Below are 23,067 nucleotides of genomic sequence, written 5' to 3'. Positions count from 1 at the left end.
AATACTGATTTTATATACACCATCCGGCGCACAAAGCAGGTGGGATTGTAGTGCATAAGAGGGATGAGCCTGTCCAAAATAGCCTGTCCTGTCCTCGTATCTGCCAGGTGCTCAGATAATGGGCTTTTAACAGCCTCGTCCTCATCAATCCTCGTTAGTCCTCATAGTACCTCGTACAGAAACTGCCCCACGCTGTTGTTGCTAAATTATGAATGGCTTGAAATTAGTGCCACACTCAGAGATGAGCCACGTTAGCTGAATATTCTGCCTCTAAGAGCCACTATTCTCCCACGATTGTTGAATAACTGGACTCGTACCAAAAAACATGCTACATGGCTCATTAGTCATCCTTCATTATTCGGTGGGACCAGGCCTTAGTCCTAGAAAAGGTAATACCTTGGCTGTTGCTTGTGCTCGAACCTCTGGTCCTCCAGCAATGTCCAGAGTGTCATAAAGCTGCTCGTACACCTAACAAACCACGAGTGGGAAAGTGACCTATCCAAGCAATGAAGATAGAAAAATGACTAGTCACACTTTAAAAAACATGGTCCCTGATTGTGTCATACCTCTCTGATTGCAGTGCAGAATTTGCTTTGCAGAATTCTCTGCAGGGCCTGCAGTTTGGGATGAGGCAGCTCACCGCTGCGCTGTAGTCGGTCCAGCAGCTCAATCACCCTGCAAACATCTGAGACCAGATGCACACGTCTGTCCAAAAGATCTGCTTTGACTTGAATTCCAAAGTTATGTCCTCTTCTTATTACAGTACTTACCACTTACTCATTATGACCAATAAAACACACACTGTGCTGTAACCAACACACAAACCTCTGCCATTACCAAATGTTTCATTTTCATGAGTGCTTGTGGCTCATTGAAAGCCACAGAACAGGATTGCAGGTCACCGTTATTAACCAATATGAAAGAGACAAGCCTAAGGTTCAATAATTATGTATGAGCAAACTTCAGTTTAAAGATATTTATTGAAGGTTGACTCAGCAAAATTCAAACTGCCTTTGTTTCAGTATAAAGCGCAATTAAAATATTAACACTCCCATTTTTATAGCCAAAATCTGTATTATTTAGCTCTCTGACTACAATCTCCACCACTGTTTAGTAGAATTATTACATAATGTCGCTCTTATAAATCGCTACACCTATCCTGCCATAAAGTGCAGTATAATGAAACCATTCTAAACATGCACACACGGCTAATTTAAGGACATAAATGAAGTTTCACCTTATCTAGACTGTGGATGGGATGAGGTCAGTGTGCTGTGCAGCTGTGGTGCAGAGTCGACTCTACCATTGACATTAACGCTTGTCCGATTGTCCGGGACAAGTGTAAAATGTGATTTTTTTTTTTTTTTTTTTAGTTTAAAATGTTCAAATTCTTGTCGCACCTTGCGAGAAAGCATCTTCGGTTTTTCCTGCCACTCTCACGCAGCACACAATCGGAAAACATGATAAACAAATGTTGAAATAAAAGAATTTGATTTGCTTTATCAAAAAACATACTGGCAAATGATCATGCATTGAACAGTGATGAATTCAGAAAACACACAGGAGAGAAGCAGATGCAGATTGGCATTTACCAATTATTTTAATTTTTTCCCCAATTATGAACAATCACAGGAGAGAAACATTATGAGCTATGTCTTGGTTAACAGATTAAAAGGCTAGAGGCTATGCATGCAATATGTAAAAAAACAATTGTTTTTTGGAAATTCAGTTTTACCACCCACACAAGAGAAGCAATTTATGAAAAAGTGTAATTTCAGTACTTCCACAGTAACATGCCCCCAGACACCCCTAGGTGACACACACCATTGGCGTATGTATCACGTGCTTTCGGCATGCTTCACGCGACTCGTACCTGTGGCGCTCGCTTGTCCGGACAACCAGCTTTTCCTATAGGACAAGTAAACTGCCAGCGACTGTATGTGAGGGTTTCAGCCCGCCATCCGCTCTTGGCACAACAATCCACAGGCCACAGCGGCTAACAGTCTCCATGAGAAACATCCTCTCACTTTCCAAGATTTTACTTAAAAGATTAGTTAGAAGCTCCATTGAAATCTCTCCTAAACACTGATATGTCGTCTGAACCACATGCCTTTCCAGTGCTCATCCTCTGCATCGCTGAACTCACTTCATCCTGACTAATCTGTCCCACTTTCTGATTCATTCTCTCCACATCTACCCATTTCTTCATTCATCAGCTCCTCAAAGTAATCCCTCCATCTTCTCAACACATTTCCATCTGAATCAATACCACGTAAACCTGCTGCATGTTTTTTCCAACTTGGTCCCTCTGTCTATCCAAATGGTCTTTTTTCCTTCGTTATTGCTCAACTTCATGTACAACTTGCTATACATTGCAAAGTCTTTGTTCACTGATGGAAATTTGCCCCTTTTCAGGAAGTCTACAGGATCACTGTTGGAAGGCTTTTACCACCAAGAGGAATGTATTCCTTCACCCCCTTTGTGAAAAACAAACGAGACCAGACTCCGGACAAGTCACACAAACAAGTTTACTTTGGATCAGCATCAACTGATGTGATGTACGACAGTTTCACAAGGGCTGTCGAGTTTCAAGAACTGTCAAATCAGAACATGGCATTTTCTGCCGATAACAGTTTAATAAAACACCAATTCAACTCTTCTACTCCCTTGGCCACATACAGTAGCAGAGTGTCAGTTTGAGATATGACAGAGCTCATGAGCAAATCTCCACGTTAATACATGGAACCACAGTACCACCTGCTGACCGTGATGGAAGCATCTCTGAACAGAATAAGGAACCTGCAAAAGTCTTTTTTTTCCCCTGTCTCCTACAAATAAGTGTTTGTGAAAACCAGAAACAGTGTGGATATTGCCACGTGTCATGCATGCAGAATGTGATAACCTGAACTGATTTTATGTCTGGACTAGAACTGTTGGTTGTTGAGTCTGGTTAAAGCAATCTGACCCGCCACGTTGGAACTGTGTTAAAAAAAGGACTGAAACAGAGGAAACTCTCTCTCGTGTTCCTCTCTTGCTCCCTGGTCATCTTGTCTTCTCCAGTTGTCTTGTGTATTCTGTTTTTCTTCCCATCTTTGTCTTAGAACCGTGCGTTTCTCTACTCCAACTGTGATTTTTCAAACTGACTTCAAGTTATGAGTCAAGCCAGCTAATTTTTGATGATTTCCAAGATGAGTTTTTCCACACAGGCATCTGAACCCTCACACATCTGTTGGAAGAAGCACCGCCAAAACCAGATTGGACCGGACCAAATCTGCTAAACCTACAGCAGCCCAGGTCCAGATAAGTGAAACTCCTCAAGATTCCACTGGGTTTATGTCAAAGTTAATGCAGAATGGCTTGTTTTTCTTTAATTGTAATGACCTCTTTTGAACCTAAATTTACAGCTGTTTCAACTAAGCAGATTTTTATTTTTTGTCCGTAATATTTCTTTTATTTCCCCATTTTTTTCTTTTTCCCTTTCTTTATTGTCTTATCATCCTCACATCTCATACCAACCCCATATTAATTCAGGAACTGTTATACATATTTCTAAATTCTCAGTAATGTGTTTATGACCTGAAAATATATTGATAATCCTTAAAATTATGCCTGTTTGTTTTGGTGTCCAGCTGAAAGCAGAAGTTTGACCCCTCAATTAGGTAATTCCGACTTTCAGACTGATCAGTTTTTAAATGATTTCCCACCTTATAAGCGGGATAAGTTATTACCAATAAGTGTAATTCAGATTCTGAAATAATAATATTAAAGTTCACTTAAACATGCAACCCAATCTCACACCAGTTCATGACACTGTCACGAAAATGGCACATTTCGTGATGATGTCATGATTTCATGAAATACGGGGTGATGTGTGTGTGCGTGTGTGGGCAGGGGGGGTATGGTTAGGGGAAGGGGTAGGGGCAGTAATAGCAGGGCTGCACGATCGCCAGTGGTGGGCACAGGTAACCAAAAAATTAACTTCAATAACAGATAATCAGATAACTGAAAAGTTATCTTTGATAAAGATAAAACGATAAACCACCCAAAAATGTATCAGAAGTTACAGATAACCGATAAATTCCAATATTGTCTCTGGTACATTTGCAACTACTAATAAACTGAATTTGAGTTTTAACGCCACAATGGCTTCTACTAGAATTAAAAGTGACAACAGAGCCAAACAATGAAACTACACTTTTGTCTTTGAACATCCTACCCCTGCTGGAAGCTCTTGTTTACTACACAGCTTCCAGCACAGAGGCACTCTGAGAGCAGCCATAAAGCCCAGCTCTCTGCCAATCACAACGCTCCGGTCAGGTAGAAGTCTTGAAAAATAAAGTCATGCTGACTTATAATTTTGATTTATAAATAACATGAATATCGATAGAATAACTCCATTAATGTAAATTCTGTCATTTGTACAAAGGTAAAATATAACATATATCTTTTAATGTTGAATAATGCACTAATTCTGAGGTTTTGTAACAAACACAGACAGATCGCAAAGGATTCTGGGTAAAAGTGCCTCTGCTAAACACTGATTGGTTCAGTCATTCATTATGTAAACCAACACATTAATGTGACGTGTGTCGTGTGTAGGTGTTTACAGATAAATGTGCTTTTGTAAAATATTCTATTTTTATTTGTAAAAACAGGCATTTTTACGGAGCCCTGGAAGTGTCATAGCAAAATGTTTTGCATGTGGAGAGAATGTGCGCAAGTTTTGTTAGTGTCGTGCGCACGTTTTATGACATAGTAAAACGTGCACTCAATACTGTCTACATAAATGTTGGCTTTACACTGTGCGAGTTTTGGCCCTTTCAGTTGATTTTTCATTCGTGCAAGAATTTTTTGGACAGAGTTTCAGGTTGATCACACGTCCTGCATCGTTTAGTATACAAGGAGTAACAAGCTGCGTTTAACATCTCATGACCACCTCCTGATCGCCGATCGTATGGTCAAATGAAAATCAAACGTTTGATATCATTCTGGTCGGCTGACGTGAGTGTATCCTGCTACTCAAGAGCTACAAGCATCCAACCGCTCGCACTGTGCCTGTGCAAACACTGCAGAGCTGTCTTGTAATTTTTTTTTTTTTTTTTGCTGTTGTTTTGTTTTGTTTTTAAACTTAATTTGTACAACAACAACAAAAAAAAAGCCATTTGCAAAGCCAAAAAGCTGATTTGACAATCATCTGATATAACCGGGGTCAAAAGAATAGAACACTGCCATCTACTGGTGCCCAGACGCTCAGTATTTAGGGCGAATACTGCCATGAACACTACTGGCCAGTAGATGGCAGTAGAGGCCTTGAACTTGCCAAAACAAAATTCCAGATAATCTGTGTCTGCTACATTTAAAATGCGTGGAATTTAACAAACGCAAACACAATAACATCTATAAACCCAGAGAATATATTCACGAGAGTTTTAGGCACTAGAGTTTAATGCTGTTGTCCATGGAGCCTGAACAGAGTGTCTGAAATGCATCTGTCCTGTCATGAACGTACTGAGATTACATAATCCTACCCATAATGCACTGCTGGGCACAGCATGTGCTCACAAAACCTTAAAAATTAGCACATTATTTTAAAACTAAAACATATATCTGATATTTTCACTTTATAAAACTTTAGACATGACAGTAATTTTAAATAACCTGTCCAAAATTAGTTTGGTTAAAATTTGAACCATAAGTTAAAAATGTATGCCTCTGGATGACTTAGGTGATATTGCCACCATATCAGTATGGTGTTAAAGGAAATGACTTTTTTTTTTTTTTTTTTTTTTGGTGACCAGTTCTCCTTTGCCTGCAGAGGATAGAGTTTTTTTTTTTTTTTTTTTACAGTAGCAGCGCTCTTCTGTTTGCAGAGGGTAAAACTGTACATCTGTTACAAAACTTTTAACAGTTAGGTGCTGAACTGATTTTAAAAATGCTTGTCGCTGTTCAGCTTTGTTTACTTTGTTTATCGGTCTAAAAGTTATCCGACAAAAATTAATCGGAAGATAATTGGTCCGATAATGGTTTTTAAAGTTATCTAAAAAGATAATCCGAAAATGAAAACATTATCTTCGATAATTATCTGTTATCGGATTATCGGAACTGTGCCCACCACTGACGATCACTCACTCATCACTCATTTACAACCGCCTTTTTGGGTTCGGGTCGCGGGGGCAACATCTCCAGCAGGGGACCCCAGACTTCCCTTTCCCGGGTCACATTGACCACCTCTGACTGGGGGAATCTCGAGGCGTTCCCAGGCCAGTGTGGAGATATAATCTCTCCACCTAGTTCTGGGTCTCCATCTAGATGGATGTGCCTGGAACACCTCCCTAGGGAGGCGCCCAGGAAGCATCCTTACCAGATGCCCGAACCACCTCAGCTGGCTGCTTTCAATGCAAAGGAACAGAGACTCTACTCCAAGCACCCCACGGATGACCAAACTTCTCACCCTATCTCTAAGGGAGACACCAGCCACCCACAGCAGGAAACCAATGGATTGCCTATTCTGGGTAAGGAATATGGCCTTGCCCCAAGTGAAGGAGTTCAAGTACTTTGGGGTTTTGTTCACGAGTGAGGGGACACTGGAGCATGAGATTGGCTGGAGAATCGGTGCAGCAGGGGCGGTATTGCGTTCGCTCTACCGTACCACTGTGCTGAAAAGGGAGCTGAGCCAAAAGGCAAAGTTCTCAACCAATCTTTGTTCCTACTCTCATCTATGCTCATGAGGGTTGGGTCATGACCGAAAGAACTAGATCGCAGGTACAAGTGGCAGAAATGGGCTTCTAAAACCTAAAATTCATATCGCGGTATAAACTGAATCCGGGGTCTAGGGCCCTGTCTAGGGCTCCAGAATTTAATTTTTATCTAATGATACTTTTTCAGCATCTCCTGGAAGAACAAATCTCAAAATTAGTGGATATTTAAATGATCCTATATTCAACCTTTTATTTGACCTGTCAATGATCTTGTTGAAATAACAGAATATGACATGGAAGTAGGACCTGGAATGATTTTCCTTTTAATTGTAAACCAAATTATGCATTAACTCAGAACAATAAAACTACATTAAATTTATGAAGACTGAAAAGACCGTTACAGCATTTCAAAAACCACAGCTAAAGCTTGTAGAATATTTGCAAAATCATGGTAAAATATCAATAACATAACTTACAGTAAAAGTCACTTATATTCTTGTGTAAATTCATGCACATAAGGCATATAATCTTGTCTAAAATCCTGTTTGAACAGCAGAATATTTTCCAGGGAGAGAAAAATTCTTACCGTGTTTTCCTGAGAGGGCACAGTTCACTTTTCCCGTTTCTTTTATCGTTCAGGTGTGTTGATGAAGCCAGCGACGATTCCATGGATTCTTGTCCTTATAAGACTTTTTCAAACCGTCTTTCTCGCCATCTTCTCTCTGTGCGACGTCGCTCCATGACACAGACATGCTGCACAAATCTTCTTTTAAAAACTTTAAAGCTCTAAAAGTTTGGGATGTCCACATTGCACAAGTTTAGCTTAAATGGCGCACTGGAGCCACACAGCGTCGCCGCAGCAACCAACCAGTCCTGCTTTACGACAACTGTCGTAACAGCTACACTTTGAGTGGCATTTTTCCTACGCGAAACTCCACGGGTCTGAGGAAACTGATTTGTATCTGTAACACACAGATCAGTATCCGCGGACTTATAAAACTTACACAATGTCGTAAAAAAAAGAGAACGCTTTGCGATAAGCATTTTAAAAACTCAGTGATGTTCATGATTAAAGAGTACAACACCCCACCTCCCCTCCCCATGATGAAATCCGCGGAATCCCGTGGAGTTTTCACAGCCCTAGTATATATGGCGATATAAACCTAAGTGTTAAAATTATAATGTGTTTCTGAATAGATCCTAAATTGATCAAAATAAATAAAAATGACAACAACAAAAATATAAAAACAGATATAATGTAATTTTGAAACCATTTATTGTGCAGATCTCAAAACTACTGGTATATTTTGCCAGAAGGTACATCTAAGATGCAAAGTCTAGATTTGATGTTTTGGTGAAAGAATTAAATAAATGTATGGTCAGTGGCTGAGGTTTCCTCTCTTGAACACTAGATGGCACACGCACTCTGAATACATGAAGCGCTTTCAGGACGGTCACTTCCTCATTTACAAAACTCAACACAAAACCACCTAAACATTTTATAAAAAAAAAACACTTAATTTACTCATATTTGAAGTCAGTATAGGTAAACTGATGTTACCTGGCTGATTTTGTCTTTCTGCTCCGGTAAAAAAAAAAAAAAAAAAAAAAATCATTGCATTATTAAATGTGGCGCTTTCTCAAATGTTTGATTCAAGTCGCGATGGAGCCTCCACCTTGCCCCAGTGCGTCGGCTGAAATAAACAAACAACGGCTTTGCAAATATCAGTGACAGAACAGGCGTCTCACAAACTTACATGAACAGCAGTAAGAGTCACCTCAGCTCAGAACATCCCTCTCCGCCGCAGCAAACTGGTTCACACACACACACAACACACACACACACACACACAACACACAGCCGCTCCGCAAGAAGTTTTCCTGGATCAAAAAACTCTGCGCCCGTTATCGCAATTAGTCAGTGGAGTCCAAATCTCTACCATTGACTAAAATTATACCATGTACCAGATAAACCACATAAACTGCACAGGCCTACATAATAGTAAAATATATATATATATATATATATATTTTTTTTTTTTTTTAAATCACGAAAATATGACTCATTTCGCAACGAGAATGTGAGAAAAAAAGCATGAAACTGGGCAGTAAATATGCAACACTCTTTACTTTGTTCATCTCTCTGACTATCCCAATTACTTTTCCCCAATCTCTTCCTCCTTGCACTTTCCTGTACTCCCTCACATGACCCGCACCAAGTCTCCTCATCTCCTGTGCTCGATCCAGACGTCGCCCCCAGTCAGTGGTGGACTGTGTATTTTGTCACTGTCATTGCCAAATGTTATAAGAGTTTGAAGAGCAGCATGGCTCCTTTAAGAGACAGGGCATTGCAATACAGTTTTAGGATAATAAAGGCAACAGCGACTCAAGATAAAATGGAGCATCTAAGTTCTTATTTCCAAATACTGGTAAAAGATTGAGGGACTTAACCGAGATGCAACAAACAACTTTGGCCCTGGAGGCTAAACAAATCTATGCTGTGTTTTCTGAATGTGGTCTGATTGCTGAAGTAGAAACATTAACACAAAGCAGCAAGAAAAAAACTGAGCCAGCCACCGGCCACTTTATTAGGTACACATTGCCAGTACCAGGTTGGACCCCCTTTTGCCTTAATTCTTTGTGGCATAGATTCAACAAGGTGTTGGAAACATTTGTCAGAGATGTTGGTCCATATTGACATGATGGCATCACACAGTCGCCCATTCAACAAGTCTGCCCATTCTCCTCTGACCTCTGACAACAACAAGGCACTTTTGTCCATACAATTGCCACTCAGTGGGTAGCTTCTTTTCTTCAGCCAATGGGCTGAAGAAGAGAAAATGGAGCATTACTCTATTACTCTAGCATTACCGAAATTCCCTTACTCTGATGCTCAGTCTGAACTTCAGCAAGTCGTCTTCACCACATCTAGATGACTAAAGGCACTGAGTTACTGCCATGTGATTGGCAGATTAGCTATTTGTGTTAACGAGCAATTGAACAGCTGTACCTGATAAAGTGGCAGGAGAGCGTATAGACCCCAGAGCATAAGGATACTAATATAGGCAGGGAGGATCAGTTAGGCAATCACCAGATTTATGCAGAAAACAGAAGGTACAGCCTGACACTTATTTCAGAAGAATAAGGAAATCCAACAGACTACAGAACAACTCTCACCAGACACATTGCCCACTGTACTGTATAAAACACACTGAATGTTGGTTCTGTCGATCCCATAAGATAATGGCTTTTGCGCCAAAGGTCATCCATCAGGTTGTTAAGTTGCAGCACCTGGTGTGGCTGTACAGGCTGATGCGGGACCGGCACTGTCTGCTACAGTTGCTGCAGGTGTAATCCGTTGGTTGGGTGTCTGTGGTAGTTGGTTGTGGCTGGAGTCTCTGCTGTCGGCAGGGCATTCTCTCCCTCACTGGGCCTCTCTCCTCTGCTTCCCGAATAATGGTTCTGGTGGTGGACCACCAGCCAGCGTGGTCTGCAGCTGCCAACTCCAAAAATGCAGGATTGAAACCATGTGCCCTCAGGTTGCATTGTCTGCAAATGTCTTTGAAGTGAAGTGAAGGTCGTTTTGTTGCTCGGGAGCCTGTGTCCAGCTTGCATACAGTACATCCTTTGGGATGCGGCCGTCCTCCATTCGCCTGATATGTCCGAGCCAGCACAGGCATCTCTGGGTCAGCATGGCAAATATGCTGGGCATCCCTGCCTTGGCCAGGACATTAGAGTTGGTGATCCTGGTGGTCCTGCCAAGTGATGCCAAGGAGTCTTCTGGGGTTGCGCATGTAGGTGTTCAGCCTGCGTTCCTGGCGGAAAAGTGTCCATGCTTCACTCCCATAAAAGGAGAGTGCCCAACATGCATGTCTGATACACCCTCATCTTGTGAGCATGGTGAGCATGGTGTTGTCCCAGACTCTCTTCATCAGGTGAGCCACTGCTGCCGCTGTGTTGCCGATCCTCTCATTCAACTTGGTGTCGAGGCAGAGGTTGCTGGAGATGGTGGAGCCCAGGTAGGTGAATCATTCCACCACTTCCAGGGTGTGGTCAGCGATGAAGATGCCAGGATCGCAGCTAACGTCCTGGCCAATAACCTGGGTCTTCTTTAGGCTCATGATAAGCCCAAACTCACTGAAGGCATCCACAAAGCAAGCGATCAGCCTCTGTAGCGCATCCTCTGTGTGGATGGTGAGGGCGAAATTGTGTGCAAACAGCATCTCCCTGATGAGTACCTTTCACACCTTTGTCTTTGCTCAGAGGTGTACGAGGTTGAAGAAGCCCCTGTCACTCCTGGTGTGGGGGAAGATGCCATCTTCAGACTGTTGGAAGGCATTGCACAGCAGCAGGGAGAAAAACACGCTGAAGAGGGATGGGTGAGGGCACATCCCTGCTTACCACAGCTCATGATTGGGAAGGGGTCCAAAGATGATCCTTCGTACTGAACCGTGCTGCTCATGTTGTCGTGGAAGGACGTGATCATCCTCAGGAGCCTGGGGTACATCCAATCGATCTGGTGCAGGAGGGTGAAGAGTCCTTCTCAATTGACCAGGTCGAACGCCTCTGTCAGGTCAAGGAAGGCCATGAATAGGGGTCGTCTCTGCTCCAGGTACTTCTCTTGCAGCTGCCTTAGGGAGAACACTGTGTCAATGATCAACTTGGCAGCCCTGGAGCTACACTCCTTGCGGAGCTCCTCTATGATTGTGGGTGGGATGTCCAACTCCTCCATGATGGACAGTGGGCTTGATGGCTTTGTGAGTGATGATGTTCTCCCTGGAGTACAACTCCTCATAGTGCTTTGCTCACCTCTCCACCTGTTGGTTGCTGTCAGTAAAGACTTGCCCAGCGGCAGACTTGAGGGGGCAGTCTTGATGGCACTTGATCCGAAAGCTTTCTTCATGCCATCGTACATGGCACGGATGTTGCCACAGTCACCCGATGTCTGGATGTCCTGACATAGCTCTAGCCAGTACTTTGGGCTTTCAACTGGGCATTCCTCCAGGCTGCACGTAGAGCAGCAATAGTCTTCTCTGAGGGCTCTCTCTTATACATGAGATAAGCAGATCGCTTGGTGGCAACACCTTATTGGCTGGGAGTTGCCCAGCTTGAGGTGGGCGGTAACTAGCCAGTAAGACATGATGATTCCTCTCACCGTCAGAAGATGACCCATAGTGCCTGTGAGCGTATGCCAATCCACTCTGGGTTTGAACTGATGGTGGCACCAGAGTGACCTCTCCAGGGCGCAAGCCTGGGCGATGATATGGAGATTCTGAGATGCCCGGTCCTCAGAATCTCCCTCTCGGCATTGCTGGCCGTGTCCAACGGAAAGGATGAGCCAATACGGTTGGCACCAGCGCTGCTGCATGAGATGCTGGAAGTTGACGCATTGTGTTGACCAACCACCTTCGGGACTCTACTCCCGATTTTCTGTCAGGGTTTACTCCCTTAGCCTTTGTCACTCCCGTGACACCACAAGACAGTGGTACTATTTGCTCATAGCTGGGGGTTTGCTTTATGGGCAGCAGGGGGTTGAGCCACACATTGGTAGGTCTGCAAACTGCACATTTAGGGATAAGCCCTTATCGAGTCAAACCTCCTCCCCTCATCCTTACAGTTCAGCCAGTATCCGAGAAGTCACTGTTACCGGGCATTGACGATAAGGAGGCACTGACATAGGACTTGCTGGTGAGAGGCTATATACTGACACGGCAAGACTTACGCCAGTGTAGGGCTGGATACTGAACTTCAGTTCTTTTGTGGCATGGACCGAAATGCTTCGGTACAGAGTATCGAAACATGCCTCGTCTTTCAGTGCTAAGTTTTGGTACCCAGAGGTTAATCATGTGCAAGAAGAGCCGCAGCCGTCCTCCTCTCCGCATTCAAGTCCACCTGTGGACGTTACAGAGCACGAGCAGTCAGATTCAAAATCTCCACCACCGGACTGTGCTGGTGGTGGAGATTTTGAAGCTTGAGGCAATGAAGCACTGTTCCGACCCGCTGCTTCGGTTCTTTGCTTTACTGCTTTTCAGAAGTAGCAAATCCGCTTCTTAACCCCTCTCAGAGCCATTAAAATATGTAAATCGTGAGTCACTTTTGTGCGGATTAAAGTCACTAACTGGGACTCCTGTCTTGTTGCGAGAAAGAAACGTGCGGTTTAAACAGCTCCAAATGCTGCGCGGCTCTCTGGCGAGCAAGTCACGTTAGAAAGATAGAGTCCAGTCGGAATTAATAACTTCAAAGCAAATTGCCGTTCAAAATAAAATGACACCTCTTTCCAAACGTTGTAATACAAACAATAAACTGCAAATGATCAAAAGTTTTTTCCTCCCAAAATGAGACATCCTGCACCGACGTGCAGCAGCTTATTTTTTCTGTAAGAAAACTGCTTGGAGTGGAAAATGATCAAAGCTGAAAAATAAAACTCAAGATTTGTACTATGTGTAACGTAATTTTGTTTTTGTTAGAATTGATCTTATAAATTGGTATCGAAAAAAGTATCGCTCAGGAACCGGTATCGAAGTGAAGGTATTGAAATTGCTACCGGTATCGAAAAAGTATTGCTCAGGAACCGGTATCGAAGTGAAGGTATCGAAATTGGTACCAGTATCGAAAATTTTTAATTGATAACCAGCCCTACTTTAGGTCTCCTGTATGGCCTTCTGTCAGTCGTGTGCTTGTGTGTGGGCGCGCCCCTGGTTCATGTCTGTTTCTGGTATGTGTGGGTTGGTGGGTGCGTGTCTGTCTGTTGGCTCTCATCCATGTGTGTTCTGTCATGTCTTTTTCTTATTCGGTTCTAAAAACAGTGTTTTCAGTTTTAGAAGTGTTTATTTCTCACTAGCTTTTACATAATATATGACAAAGAGGATATACGAGGTCTATTAGAAAAGTATCCGACCTTATTTTTTTCAAAAACCATATGGATTTGAATCACGTGTGATTACATCAGACATGCTTGAACCCTCGTGGGCATGCGAGAGTTTTTTCACGCCTGTCGGTTACGTCATTCGCCTGGGCAGTCTTTGAGTGAGGAGTGGCCCACCCTCTCTTCGATTTTTTCATTGTTTAGGAATGGCTCAGAGACTGCTGCTTTGTTTGATCAAAATTTTTTCAAAACTGTAAGGCACAACTGAGTGGACACCATTCGATAAATTCAGCAGGTTTTCGGTAAAAATTTTAACGGCTGATGAGAGATTTTGGTCTGGTAGTGTCGCCGTAAGGACGGCCCACGGCGCCTGACGGCGATCTGCGCTTCGAGGCAGCAGCGTCTCGCTGTTTCAAGTTGAAAACTTCCACATTTCAGGCTCTGTTGATCCAGTAAGTCGTCAGAGAACAGAGAACTTTCAGAAGAAGTCGGCATGAGGAGTTTATTTGGACATTGCATTGTTAACGGACATTTTGTAATGAAAGAACGTGCGGGCAGAGTCGCATGTCAGGCCGGACCCGACCGCGGGGGGTCGCGACAGGAAAAACACCTCCGTTGGAAACCTTAACAGGCAAGTTGGAACATGCCCAAGCTGTTAAACAATTTCTCAGTTACTCACTTGTTGAAAGCCATCAAAAAACACCTGATTTTTACAAATGGTTTTCAACACGGAGGTGTTTTTCCTGTCACGGCGCACACAGATTAGCCGAGACGTCACGGAAACGACTCGGCGAAATTGCGCGCACGTCTTTCATTAAAAAATGTCCTTAAACAGTGGAATGTCCGCATAAAGTCCTCATGCCGGCCTCTTCTGAATCTTCTCTGTTCTCTCACGATGTCCTGGGTGAATTAAGCCTTAAATTAGGATGTTTTCAGGTCGAAACAGGCCGACGAGTGAGTATATGAGAAATTGTTTAACAGCAGGACATGTTCCAACTTGTCCTTAAGGCTTTCAACAGAGGTGTTTTTCCTGTGGCGGAGCGTCGCATAGCCGACGCGCGGACCCGTCCGCACGTCTTTCATTAAAAAAATCTCCTTTAACAGTGGAATATCCGGATAAAATGCTGAAACCGACTTCTTCTGAAACTTCTCTGTTCTCTCACGACGTCCTGGATCAATAGAGCCTGAAATGTGGAGGTTTTCAGCTTGAACAGGCTGATGACGCTGCCTGAGAGCGCTGAGCGACGTCTCGCACCGTGGGAAGTCCTTAAAGCGACAGAATCACCTCAAAATCTCTCATCAGCCGTTAAAATTTTCACTGAAAACCAGCTTAATTTTTCGAACCGTGTCCACTTCGATGTGTCTCACAGGTTTAGAAAAAATTTTGATCAAACAAAGCGCCAGTCTCTCAGCAACTTCTCAGACAAAGGAATTCCGACGAGGGGCTGGACGACTCCTCCCACAAGGAGTGCTCACAGGCGAATGACGTCACCGACAGGCGTGGAAAAACTCACGCATGCGCACGAGGGTTCAAGCATGTCTGACGTAAAAACATATGAATGAAATCCATATAGTTTTTGAAAAAAATAAAAAGGACCTATACTTTATTGACAGCCCTCGTATATACACACAATTGAAACAGAATTTCCACCTAGCTAGCCGCATGTGACGTTACCACGCTAACGTCTGCGAGATCATGCCACAAAATTAGGTACAGAATGCAAGGTTAGCCACCTTCAAACCTGTCCAAGGTCTGTGTTCCAAGAATGTTCTCTTTGAATGTGAAGACTGTGGCAGTAATAGAACTGGACGTATGGACGGACGCCAGGTCTTTGCAATATCCGCTGGCTATATGTTGGCCTCGGGTAAAACCTACAGCCCCAGATCCCAAGTGAACTGTAAATTATGAAGAAAACTGTTGCTCTGCCATCCTCAGTTATTCAATATGCTAATATTCCAAAGCCTCTCATCACTCATAGTTGTTGGTATGTTTTTTAAAATAAGCCTGAATACCGAGGAGCTTTACTGTAAACTAGAACTGCTAAATGGGAAGGTGATGGGTATCAGACCAGAGGATCCTCACTTCACACCGCTGTCATGCTGAAAAATCACAAGGGGGCACATGGGCAAGGCGCTTAATCCTTGAGTTGCTCCCAGTGTGTAGTGAGCGCTTTGCATGGCAGCAGGCTGACATCTATGTGTGAGTGTGAATGTGAAGCATCATTGTAAAGCACTTTGAGCTTCTGATTCAGGTGGAAAAGTGTGATATAAATGCAGTCCATTTGCTGTTTCATTGATTTCTATGGTAACACGTTATGCAGCAGAGCTCTGCATCAATTCTGCCAAAATCAGCACCTCCCTTTTTATTTGAAGATTAAGTCAAGATGACTGGAACATGTATGTTACCCAAAAACGGAGAAAATCATGATGTGGATGACCTCATCTGAGTCTAAAAGTGCCTGCAGAGTGAAAACAAGCAGGATATGCATTTTCTGGCAATGTATGAAATTCACTTCAGTAACTTAAATCATACCAGCTTATAACGTGGATCACTCCATTTGACGCAATAGTGTCCAAAAACAACAACAAGCAGGGTATGAAATTTCCACCAACCCACATTTTGCAGCTGCCAAGAAGTTTATTTATCCATCAATAATACAATAAAACTGACAGTCTGTGCAAATAGGCTCTGAATACTGTTTGATTTGAGATCTTAAAATAAGAGGTAAAACAGTTTTCTTTTATTTTATGAACATTTTTTGCTTTGGGTCAAGGCCACCGGGAGCAACTAGGGGATTAAGGACCTTGCCCACCTTAGTGTTTTTGTTTTTTTTTTATATTATTTAAATACTATACAACCCCCCACCCCCCCCCCAAACACACACACACACACACACACACACACACACACACACACACACACACACACACACACACACACACACACACACACACACACACACACACACACATTCAAGACCATGGGCAAAAGTTCATTGTTCTCACTGTTATTTCAATGCAATGCAACAGATTACTCGATCCAAAAAAGAAACTAGAGCACCGCACTCATAGAGCACAAACCTCCACCAACACTAGTTTCCAATTCCACAAATTTTTACTTTGAAAAAATTTTTCAAGGTCAAAGTCTTGTTAGAAGTGACTTTTCATGAGCTAAAACATAATACAAAATATAGATTAAAAGGGTTTTTCAATGTTGAAAAGAATCAAATATCCATAAATCTGCAATATGGATCAGATGCGGATCAAACTTTAGTGCCAGTTTTCACTTCATTGTCACAAATGAGAGTGACTGAGGCACTTCTGATTGAGACATAATGCAAAATGTACATCAAATGGGCTTTTCAATATTAAATTCAAATGTCCACAAAATCCACAGTCCGGTGTCGCAGACTGAACAGTCCCCCCTAAAAATGGGTCTGCCCTGCCTTCACTGCGCATGTGTCATTAGCAAGGTTGGGTAGGATTACTTTGAAAGAATACATGTGGATTACATGTATATATGTACGAGGTCTATTAGAAAAGTATCCGACCTTATTATTTTTTTCACAAACCATATGGATTTGAATCACGTGTGATTGCGTCAGACAAGCTTGAACCCTCGTGTGCATACGTGAGTTTTTCCACGCCTGTCGGTTGCGTCATTCGCCTGTGAGCAGGCTTTGAGTGAGGAGTGGTCCAGCCCCCTTGTCGGATTTTCATTGCCAGGAAATGGCGGAATGATTTGGGCTTTTTTTCCATCAGAATTTTTTCAGAAACTGTTAGAGACTGGCAGCTGGAAACCATTAGAAAAATTTATCTGGCTTTCGGTGAAAATGTTACGGGCTTGGTAGAGAATGAGTGTTACTGTAGCTTTAAGGACGGCCCCCAGCGGCTGTGGGGCGCGCCGCGCTCCGAAGCCGCCATTGACAGGCTGAACGACCATTTCATTTCTAAACGGATGGCTGTCTGGATCCGTGACCATCGTGTGCCATTTCTCTGGTTATCACAAGAGCTGGAAATCAACCATTTTCCGGCAGATTTCACTTTTAACAAGAGATTTTGTCATGGAAAGCCGAGCGGAGGATTCGCGCATCACGATGGATTCGCTACTGGAGTGAGAATAAACCACCTCCATTTTGGTCTCACAGGACGGCTTTGAGATGATGCTCAGACAGCTGTCGGTGGTTTTTCCATCGAGTGATTATCCGAGAAATTGTGGATGAGCCTGGACATGCCAGAACATGTCCCGTGAGGCTTCATCACGGCGTTGCTGTGTGCCATGCGGCACTGCCGCAACACGCGGAATTCCTCCGCACGTCTGTCTCAATGTGCCAAAAAAGTGCTGATGTCCACGTCTTTTCACAATTCCTGTGCTAGTCAGACGACGTCCCGGATAAAACACAGCTTCCAGTTTGTAAATGAACGGCACATTCCACTGTTACAGGAGTTTTTGTCATGGAAAGAGGAGCGGAGGCTTCGTGCGTAATAACCAGAGAAATGGCACACGATGGTCACGGATCCAGACAGCCATCTGTTTAGAAATGAAATGGTCGTTCAGCCTGTCGATGGCGGCTTCGGAGCGCGGCGCACCCCACAGTCGCTGGGTGCCGTCCTTAAAGCGACAGTAACACTCCTTATTCTCTACCAAGCCCGTAACATTTTCACCGAAAGCCAGATAAATTTTTCTAATGGTTTCCAGCTGCCAGTCTCTAACAGTTTCTGAAAAAATTCTGATGGAAAAAAAGCCCAAATCATTCCGCCATTTCCTGGCAATGAAAATCCGACAAGGGGGCTGGACCACTCCTCACTCAAAGCCTGCTCACAGGCGAATGACGCAACCGACAGGCGTGGAAAAACTCACGCATGTGCACGAGGGTTCAAGCTTGTCTGACGCAATCACACGTGATTCAAATCCATATGGTTTTTGAAAAAATTAATAAGGTCGGATACTTTTCTAATAGACCTCGTACATACATTTGGATCACATTTCAAAGTAATCCTACCCAACCCTGGTCATTAGGTGCGGTTCACTGATTATCACCTCGTTTCAGCTTCAAACTGCACTCCAGTCATCATCTATCTCAGCGACAGATATCTGAAGCTTTTGTACAACAATCATTTACATATAAATTCAACATTATTTCATCATAAAAGACGAAGGAAGCGATCAGAGCGCTGCGGCTACATGAGCTGCTAGCTGATGTGTTGACTGCGCATCAGTCACTTCAAAGTATTGCCTCGTTTCTGCTTAAAATGTCCTGTTTTCTGCTTAAAATGGCCTTGTTTCTGCTTAAAACTGACTTTAGAATGATTTAAGAGGTTTTACTTTATCATCTGATGGTTAATAATCCCATTATTCCATTGATTGCTTTGGGTGAAGAGACTCTCTCTGAGATGAGTGGGTGAACTCCAGGGTGAACCAATTTTTAGGGGCAGATCATTTGGTCTGCAACACCAGATCAGATCCGGTGTCGCTGGCCAAACGGTCCACCCTGCCTTCACTGGCTACGTTTACATGCTGTCAGTATTCGGGATAAGGTCAATATTCCGGTTTCTGAATCATTAGGAATAACCTGTTTACATGCTTAAGCAGACAGAGTTACTCCTGTATACATGGTCATTGGTATCACTTGGAATATCCCCATCTAAACAGCGATGCACGTCTTCCACCGGTGCTTGATTTAGTCTGGCGTTCGTGCAAATCCTGCTTCGCGTAACATTTCGGCCACCTTCTTATCATGTCGCTATCTCGGCACTTTCTACAGTCAATAAAAGACATTATATTCATGTCTTTCACAATACTAATGAAGTATAGTGGTCCCTCCTTTATTGCGGGAGTTACGTTCTAAAAATAACCCGCAAAAGGCGAAATCCGCAAAGTAGTCAGCGTTAGTTTTTACAATAATTATAGATGTTTTAAGGCTGTAAAACCACTCACTACACACTTTCCTCAAACAGGCATTAACGTTTTCTCACTTTTCTCTCTTGTGTAAACACTCTCGTTCTTCTTCTGGGTAAGATGATTATAAACAGACACACGCAGAACACAATGCGCGTGCTCTCCTTTCGCTCACTGCCTCCGGGGGTACGGATACGGGACCCACAAAGAATCCAAGTCATGGCCACGGAGCTCTGCGGATACGGTTACCGAGACCCTGCGGCGCTGTGGATTTTTTCCGCAAGAAGTCCATCCTTGCAGGCTGCTGGAGCGCTCCACATCAAAACAGCGAGCGTATTCTCTGGACATGTTGCCAGAGTTGTCTGCAGCTACGCACAGCAGACAGGGGGGCGGTGTGAGTGGCCCGCTGCGACGTTTACCAAACCCACAGACTCAGTAAGCGCATCGGAGGCAGTGAGAGCAATCACGATGAAGATGACTGGTGCTACGACCGGCCCGCCTGATAAGGACACAGAACACAATGCGCTGTTTATCTCTGCTTCTGTGGTGTCTGGTGGGTTGCGCATACAAGTAATTGCCGTACTCAAAAGACCAAGATTCTTTGCAGACAGGACATGTGCAGAACACAAAATAATGTTCCTTTCTATGGGGATATCCCGATGTGCGTTTATATGACCCAATATTCGGGTTAGAAAAGGAGTAACCCAGGGGTCATATTCGGGTTTTTACAAACCGGAATATGAGCATATTCGGGTTTTATTCCGGTTATGAAAGGGTTATTGGCTGTATGTAAACGTAGTCACTGTGCATGCGTCATTTTGGAGTGTCAGTAGCAATTCACCGATTATTATCAATCAATCAATCAATCAATTTTTTTATATAGCGCCAAATCACAACAAACAGTTGCCCCAAGGTGCTTTATATTGTAAGGCAAGGCCATACAATAATTATGTAAAACCCCAACGGTCAAAACGACCCCCTGTGAGCAAGCACTTGGCTACAGTGGGAAGGAAAAACTCCCTTTTAACAGGAAGAAACCTCCAGCAGAACCAGGCTCAGGGAGGGGCAGTCTTCTGCTGGGACTGGTTGGGGCTGAGGGAGAGAACCAGGAAAAAGACATGCTGTGGAGGGGAGCAGAGATCGATCACTAATGATTAAATGCAGAGTGGTGCATACAGAGCAAAAAGAGAAAGAAACAGTGCATCATGGGAACCCCCCAGCAGTCTAAGTCTATAGCAGCATAACTAAGGGATGGTTCAGGGTCACCTGATCCAGCCCTAACTATAAGCTTTAGCAAAAAGGAAAGTTTTAAGCCTAATCTTAAAAGTAGAGAGGGTGTCTGTCTCCCTGATCTGAATTGGGAGCTGGTTCCACAGGAGAGGAGCCTGAAAGCTGAAGGCTCTGCCTCCCATTCTACTCTTACAAACCCTAGGAACTACAAGTAAGCCTGCAGTCTGAGAGCGAAGCGCTCTATTGGGGTGATATGGTACTACGAGGTCCCTAAGATAAGATGGGACCTGATTATTCAAAACCTTATAAGTAAGAAGAAGAATTTTAAATTCTATTCTAGAAGTTAACAGGAAGCCAATGAAGAGAGGCCAATATGGTTATGATTATTACCTCGTTTCTGCTTCAAACTGCACTCCAGTCATTATCTGTCTCAGCAACAGATATATGAAGCTTTTGTAGGACAATCATTTCCACATAAATTAAGAATTATTTCAGAATAAATGACAGGGGAGCGATCAGAGCGCCGCTGCAGCACGTCTGACTCTGACGTGCTGCTGTGCATGCGTCATTTTGGAGCGTTGGTAGGGATTCACTGATTATCGCCTTGTTTCTGCTTAAAACAGACTTTAAAATGATTTAAGAGGTTTTACTTTGTCATCTGATGCAGTTGGGCTGCTCTGTGTCAGCCTGATCCCGGCAGATCTCAGGAGCTAAACAGAGCAGGATGTGGTTAGTACTTGGATGGGAGACCTCTTTGGAACACCAGCGGCTGTGTGTGTTTCTCCAGGTAAAACTGGAGTTGTGTCAGGAAGGGCATCCGGAGCAAAATGTGCCAGTTACCAATGCGGATCTGACTGTATCCGCTGTGGCGACCACAAACAAAACTGGGAGAAGCCAAATGAACAACAACAACAACTTGCTTGATAATCACATTATTCCCTTAGTCAGACTCAGACTCTCAAATACGAAAGGCATTTGATCTTTTTTGACAGAGTTATGAATTTTTAAAAATTTGCTCAATGTTAAAAAATAGGTATATTTCCAGTTTCCCAAATTTTTCCCGCCCTTTGACCTATGACCTTGAAAACTGAATTACTTCATATATCTTATCCTATAATATGAATCATCAGTAAACATTTCATAACGATATATGAAAAATTGTGGGCTCCTGGCTGTTCACAAACAAACAAACAGTTGAACAAACAAATAAACACACAGGGTAGATAAGATGACCTCCTCCAACAGAGGTAACACAGAAAACAAGAAACAAAAAAGACCCAATCTGTGACTAAAAACCATGATTGGAAATACTGTCTGAACTTTTACTGTACAACAACACACTTGTTGATGTCTATATTATGAACACCATTTTTTTCTTATTTCTTTCTTTATATTATGAATATATCTGATGTTTGTTTTCCTGCATGGAAAAAACCACAATCTATGGTGGTTTTGTACCATTTGAAAATAGCAATAAAGTGAGAAAAATAAACAGTATTTTTGCCATTTTTCAGTCACATGACTATCACAAGGTCGTTGCTTGATCAGCTGCTGCATTTATGACGCACAGAGCTTAATGATCACTTCTTGAGGCCTGATCTCGGATCAGCCGGTGAACAGCAGCTGGCTGCAGCGCAAGCAAACAAACAAACAAGCAAACAAACAAACAAACAAACAAAAACCATATGCGAGTTCACACCGTTTGCTTGTTTTCTTCACAGTGCAGCGTGGAAGGATGTGACAGAGCGGTTTGGTGTGGAAAGGAACTGTGCCGAGGCTCGGGGGATCGGAACACACACACACACACACGTGGAAAACGACAACTTGCAAATGTGACGTCAGCATGGGAACACGACATCATAAACTCTGACCTCGTTCCAAGCACAGCGGCTCCGACACGTCCGCTTCTTTAGGGAGGTGAAAATAGGAGGACATCATTCTGAAGACCACACGGTCCGGAAGGAAACCACAAACCCTCAATCACAGCGAAGATCCGCCCATCGTCACAACGAAAGACCGAGCAGCAAAGACACGGCCAGCATCAAAGCGTCCAATCAGCAGGCAGGAAACATTAACCCTTTACACAATCATAAAAGCGTCCAATCAGCAGGCAGGAAACATTAACCCTTTACACAATCATAAAAGCGTCCAATCAGCAGGCAGGAAACATTAACCCTTTACACAATCATCAACGCGTCCAATCAGCAGACAGGACACATTAACCCTTTACACAATCATAAAAGCGTCCAATCAGCAGGCAGGAAACATTAACCCTTTACACAATCATCAAAGCGTCCAATCAGCAGGCAGGAAACATTAACCCTTTACACAATCATAAAAGCGTCCAATCAGCAGGCAGGAAACATTAACCCTTT

The 23,067-nt window shown here is 43.2% G+C and overlaps 1 protein-coding gene across 1 annotated transcript in view; it reads right to left on the bottom strand.

Moving 5' to 3' along the window:
• Nucleotides 1-22,711, bottom strand: part of LOC117528166 (protein lin-7 homolog B-like) — a 56,581-nt gene extending 33,870 nt beyond the window's left edge. The window contains exons 1-3 of the mRNA XM_034190748.1: nt 22,564-22,711; nt 567-685; nt 397-468 (exon numbers count right to left, since the gene is read on the bottom strand). Coding sequence (XP_034046639.1) covers nt 397-468; nt 567-685; nt 22,564-22,630 — 258 coding nt within the window. The 5' untranslated portion in view covers nt 22,631-22,711. The remainder of the gene's footprint in view (nt 1-396; nt 469-566; nt 686-22,563) is intronic.
• Between the last annotated feature and the right edge of the window lie 356 nt (nt 22,712-23,067).

This window comes from Thalassophryne amazonica, chromosome 16 (genome assembly GCF_902500255.1).
Source record: "Thalassophryne amazonica chromosome 16, fThaAma1.1, whole genome shotgun sequence".
Lineage (NCBI taxonomy): Eukaryota > Metazoa > Chordata > Actinopteri > Batrachoidiformes > Batrachoididae > Thalassophryne > Thalassophryne amazonica.
This window is presented reverse-complemented; position numbering and strand designations above follow the sequence as displayed.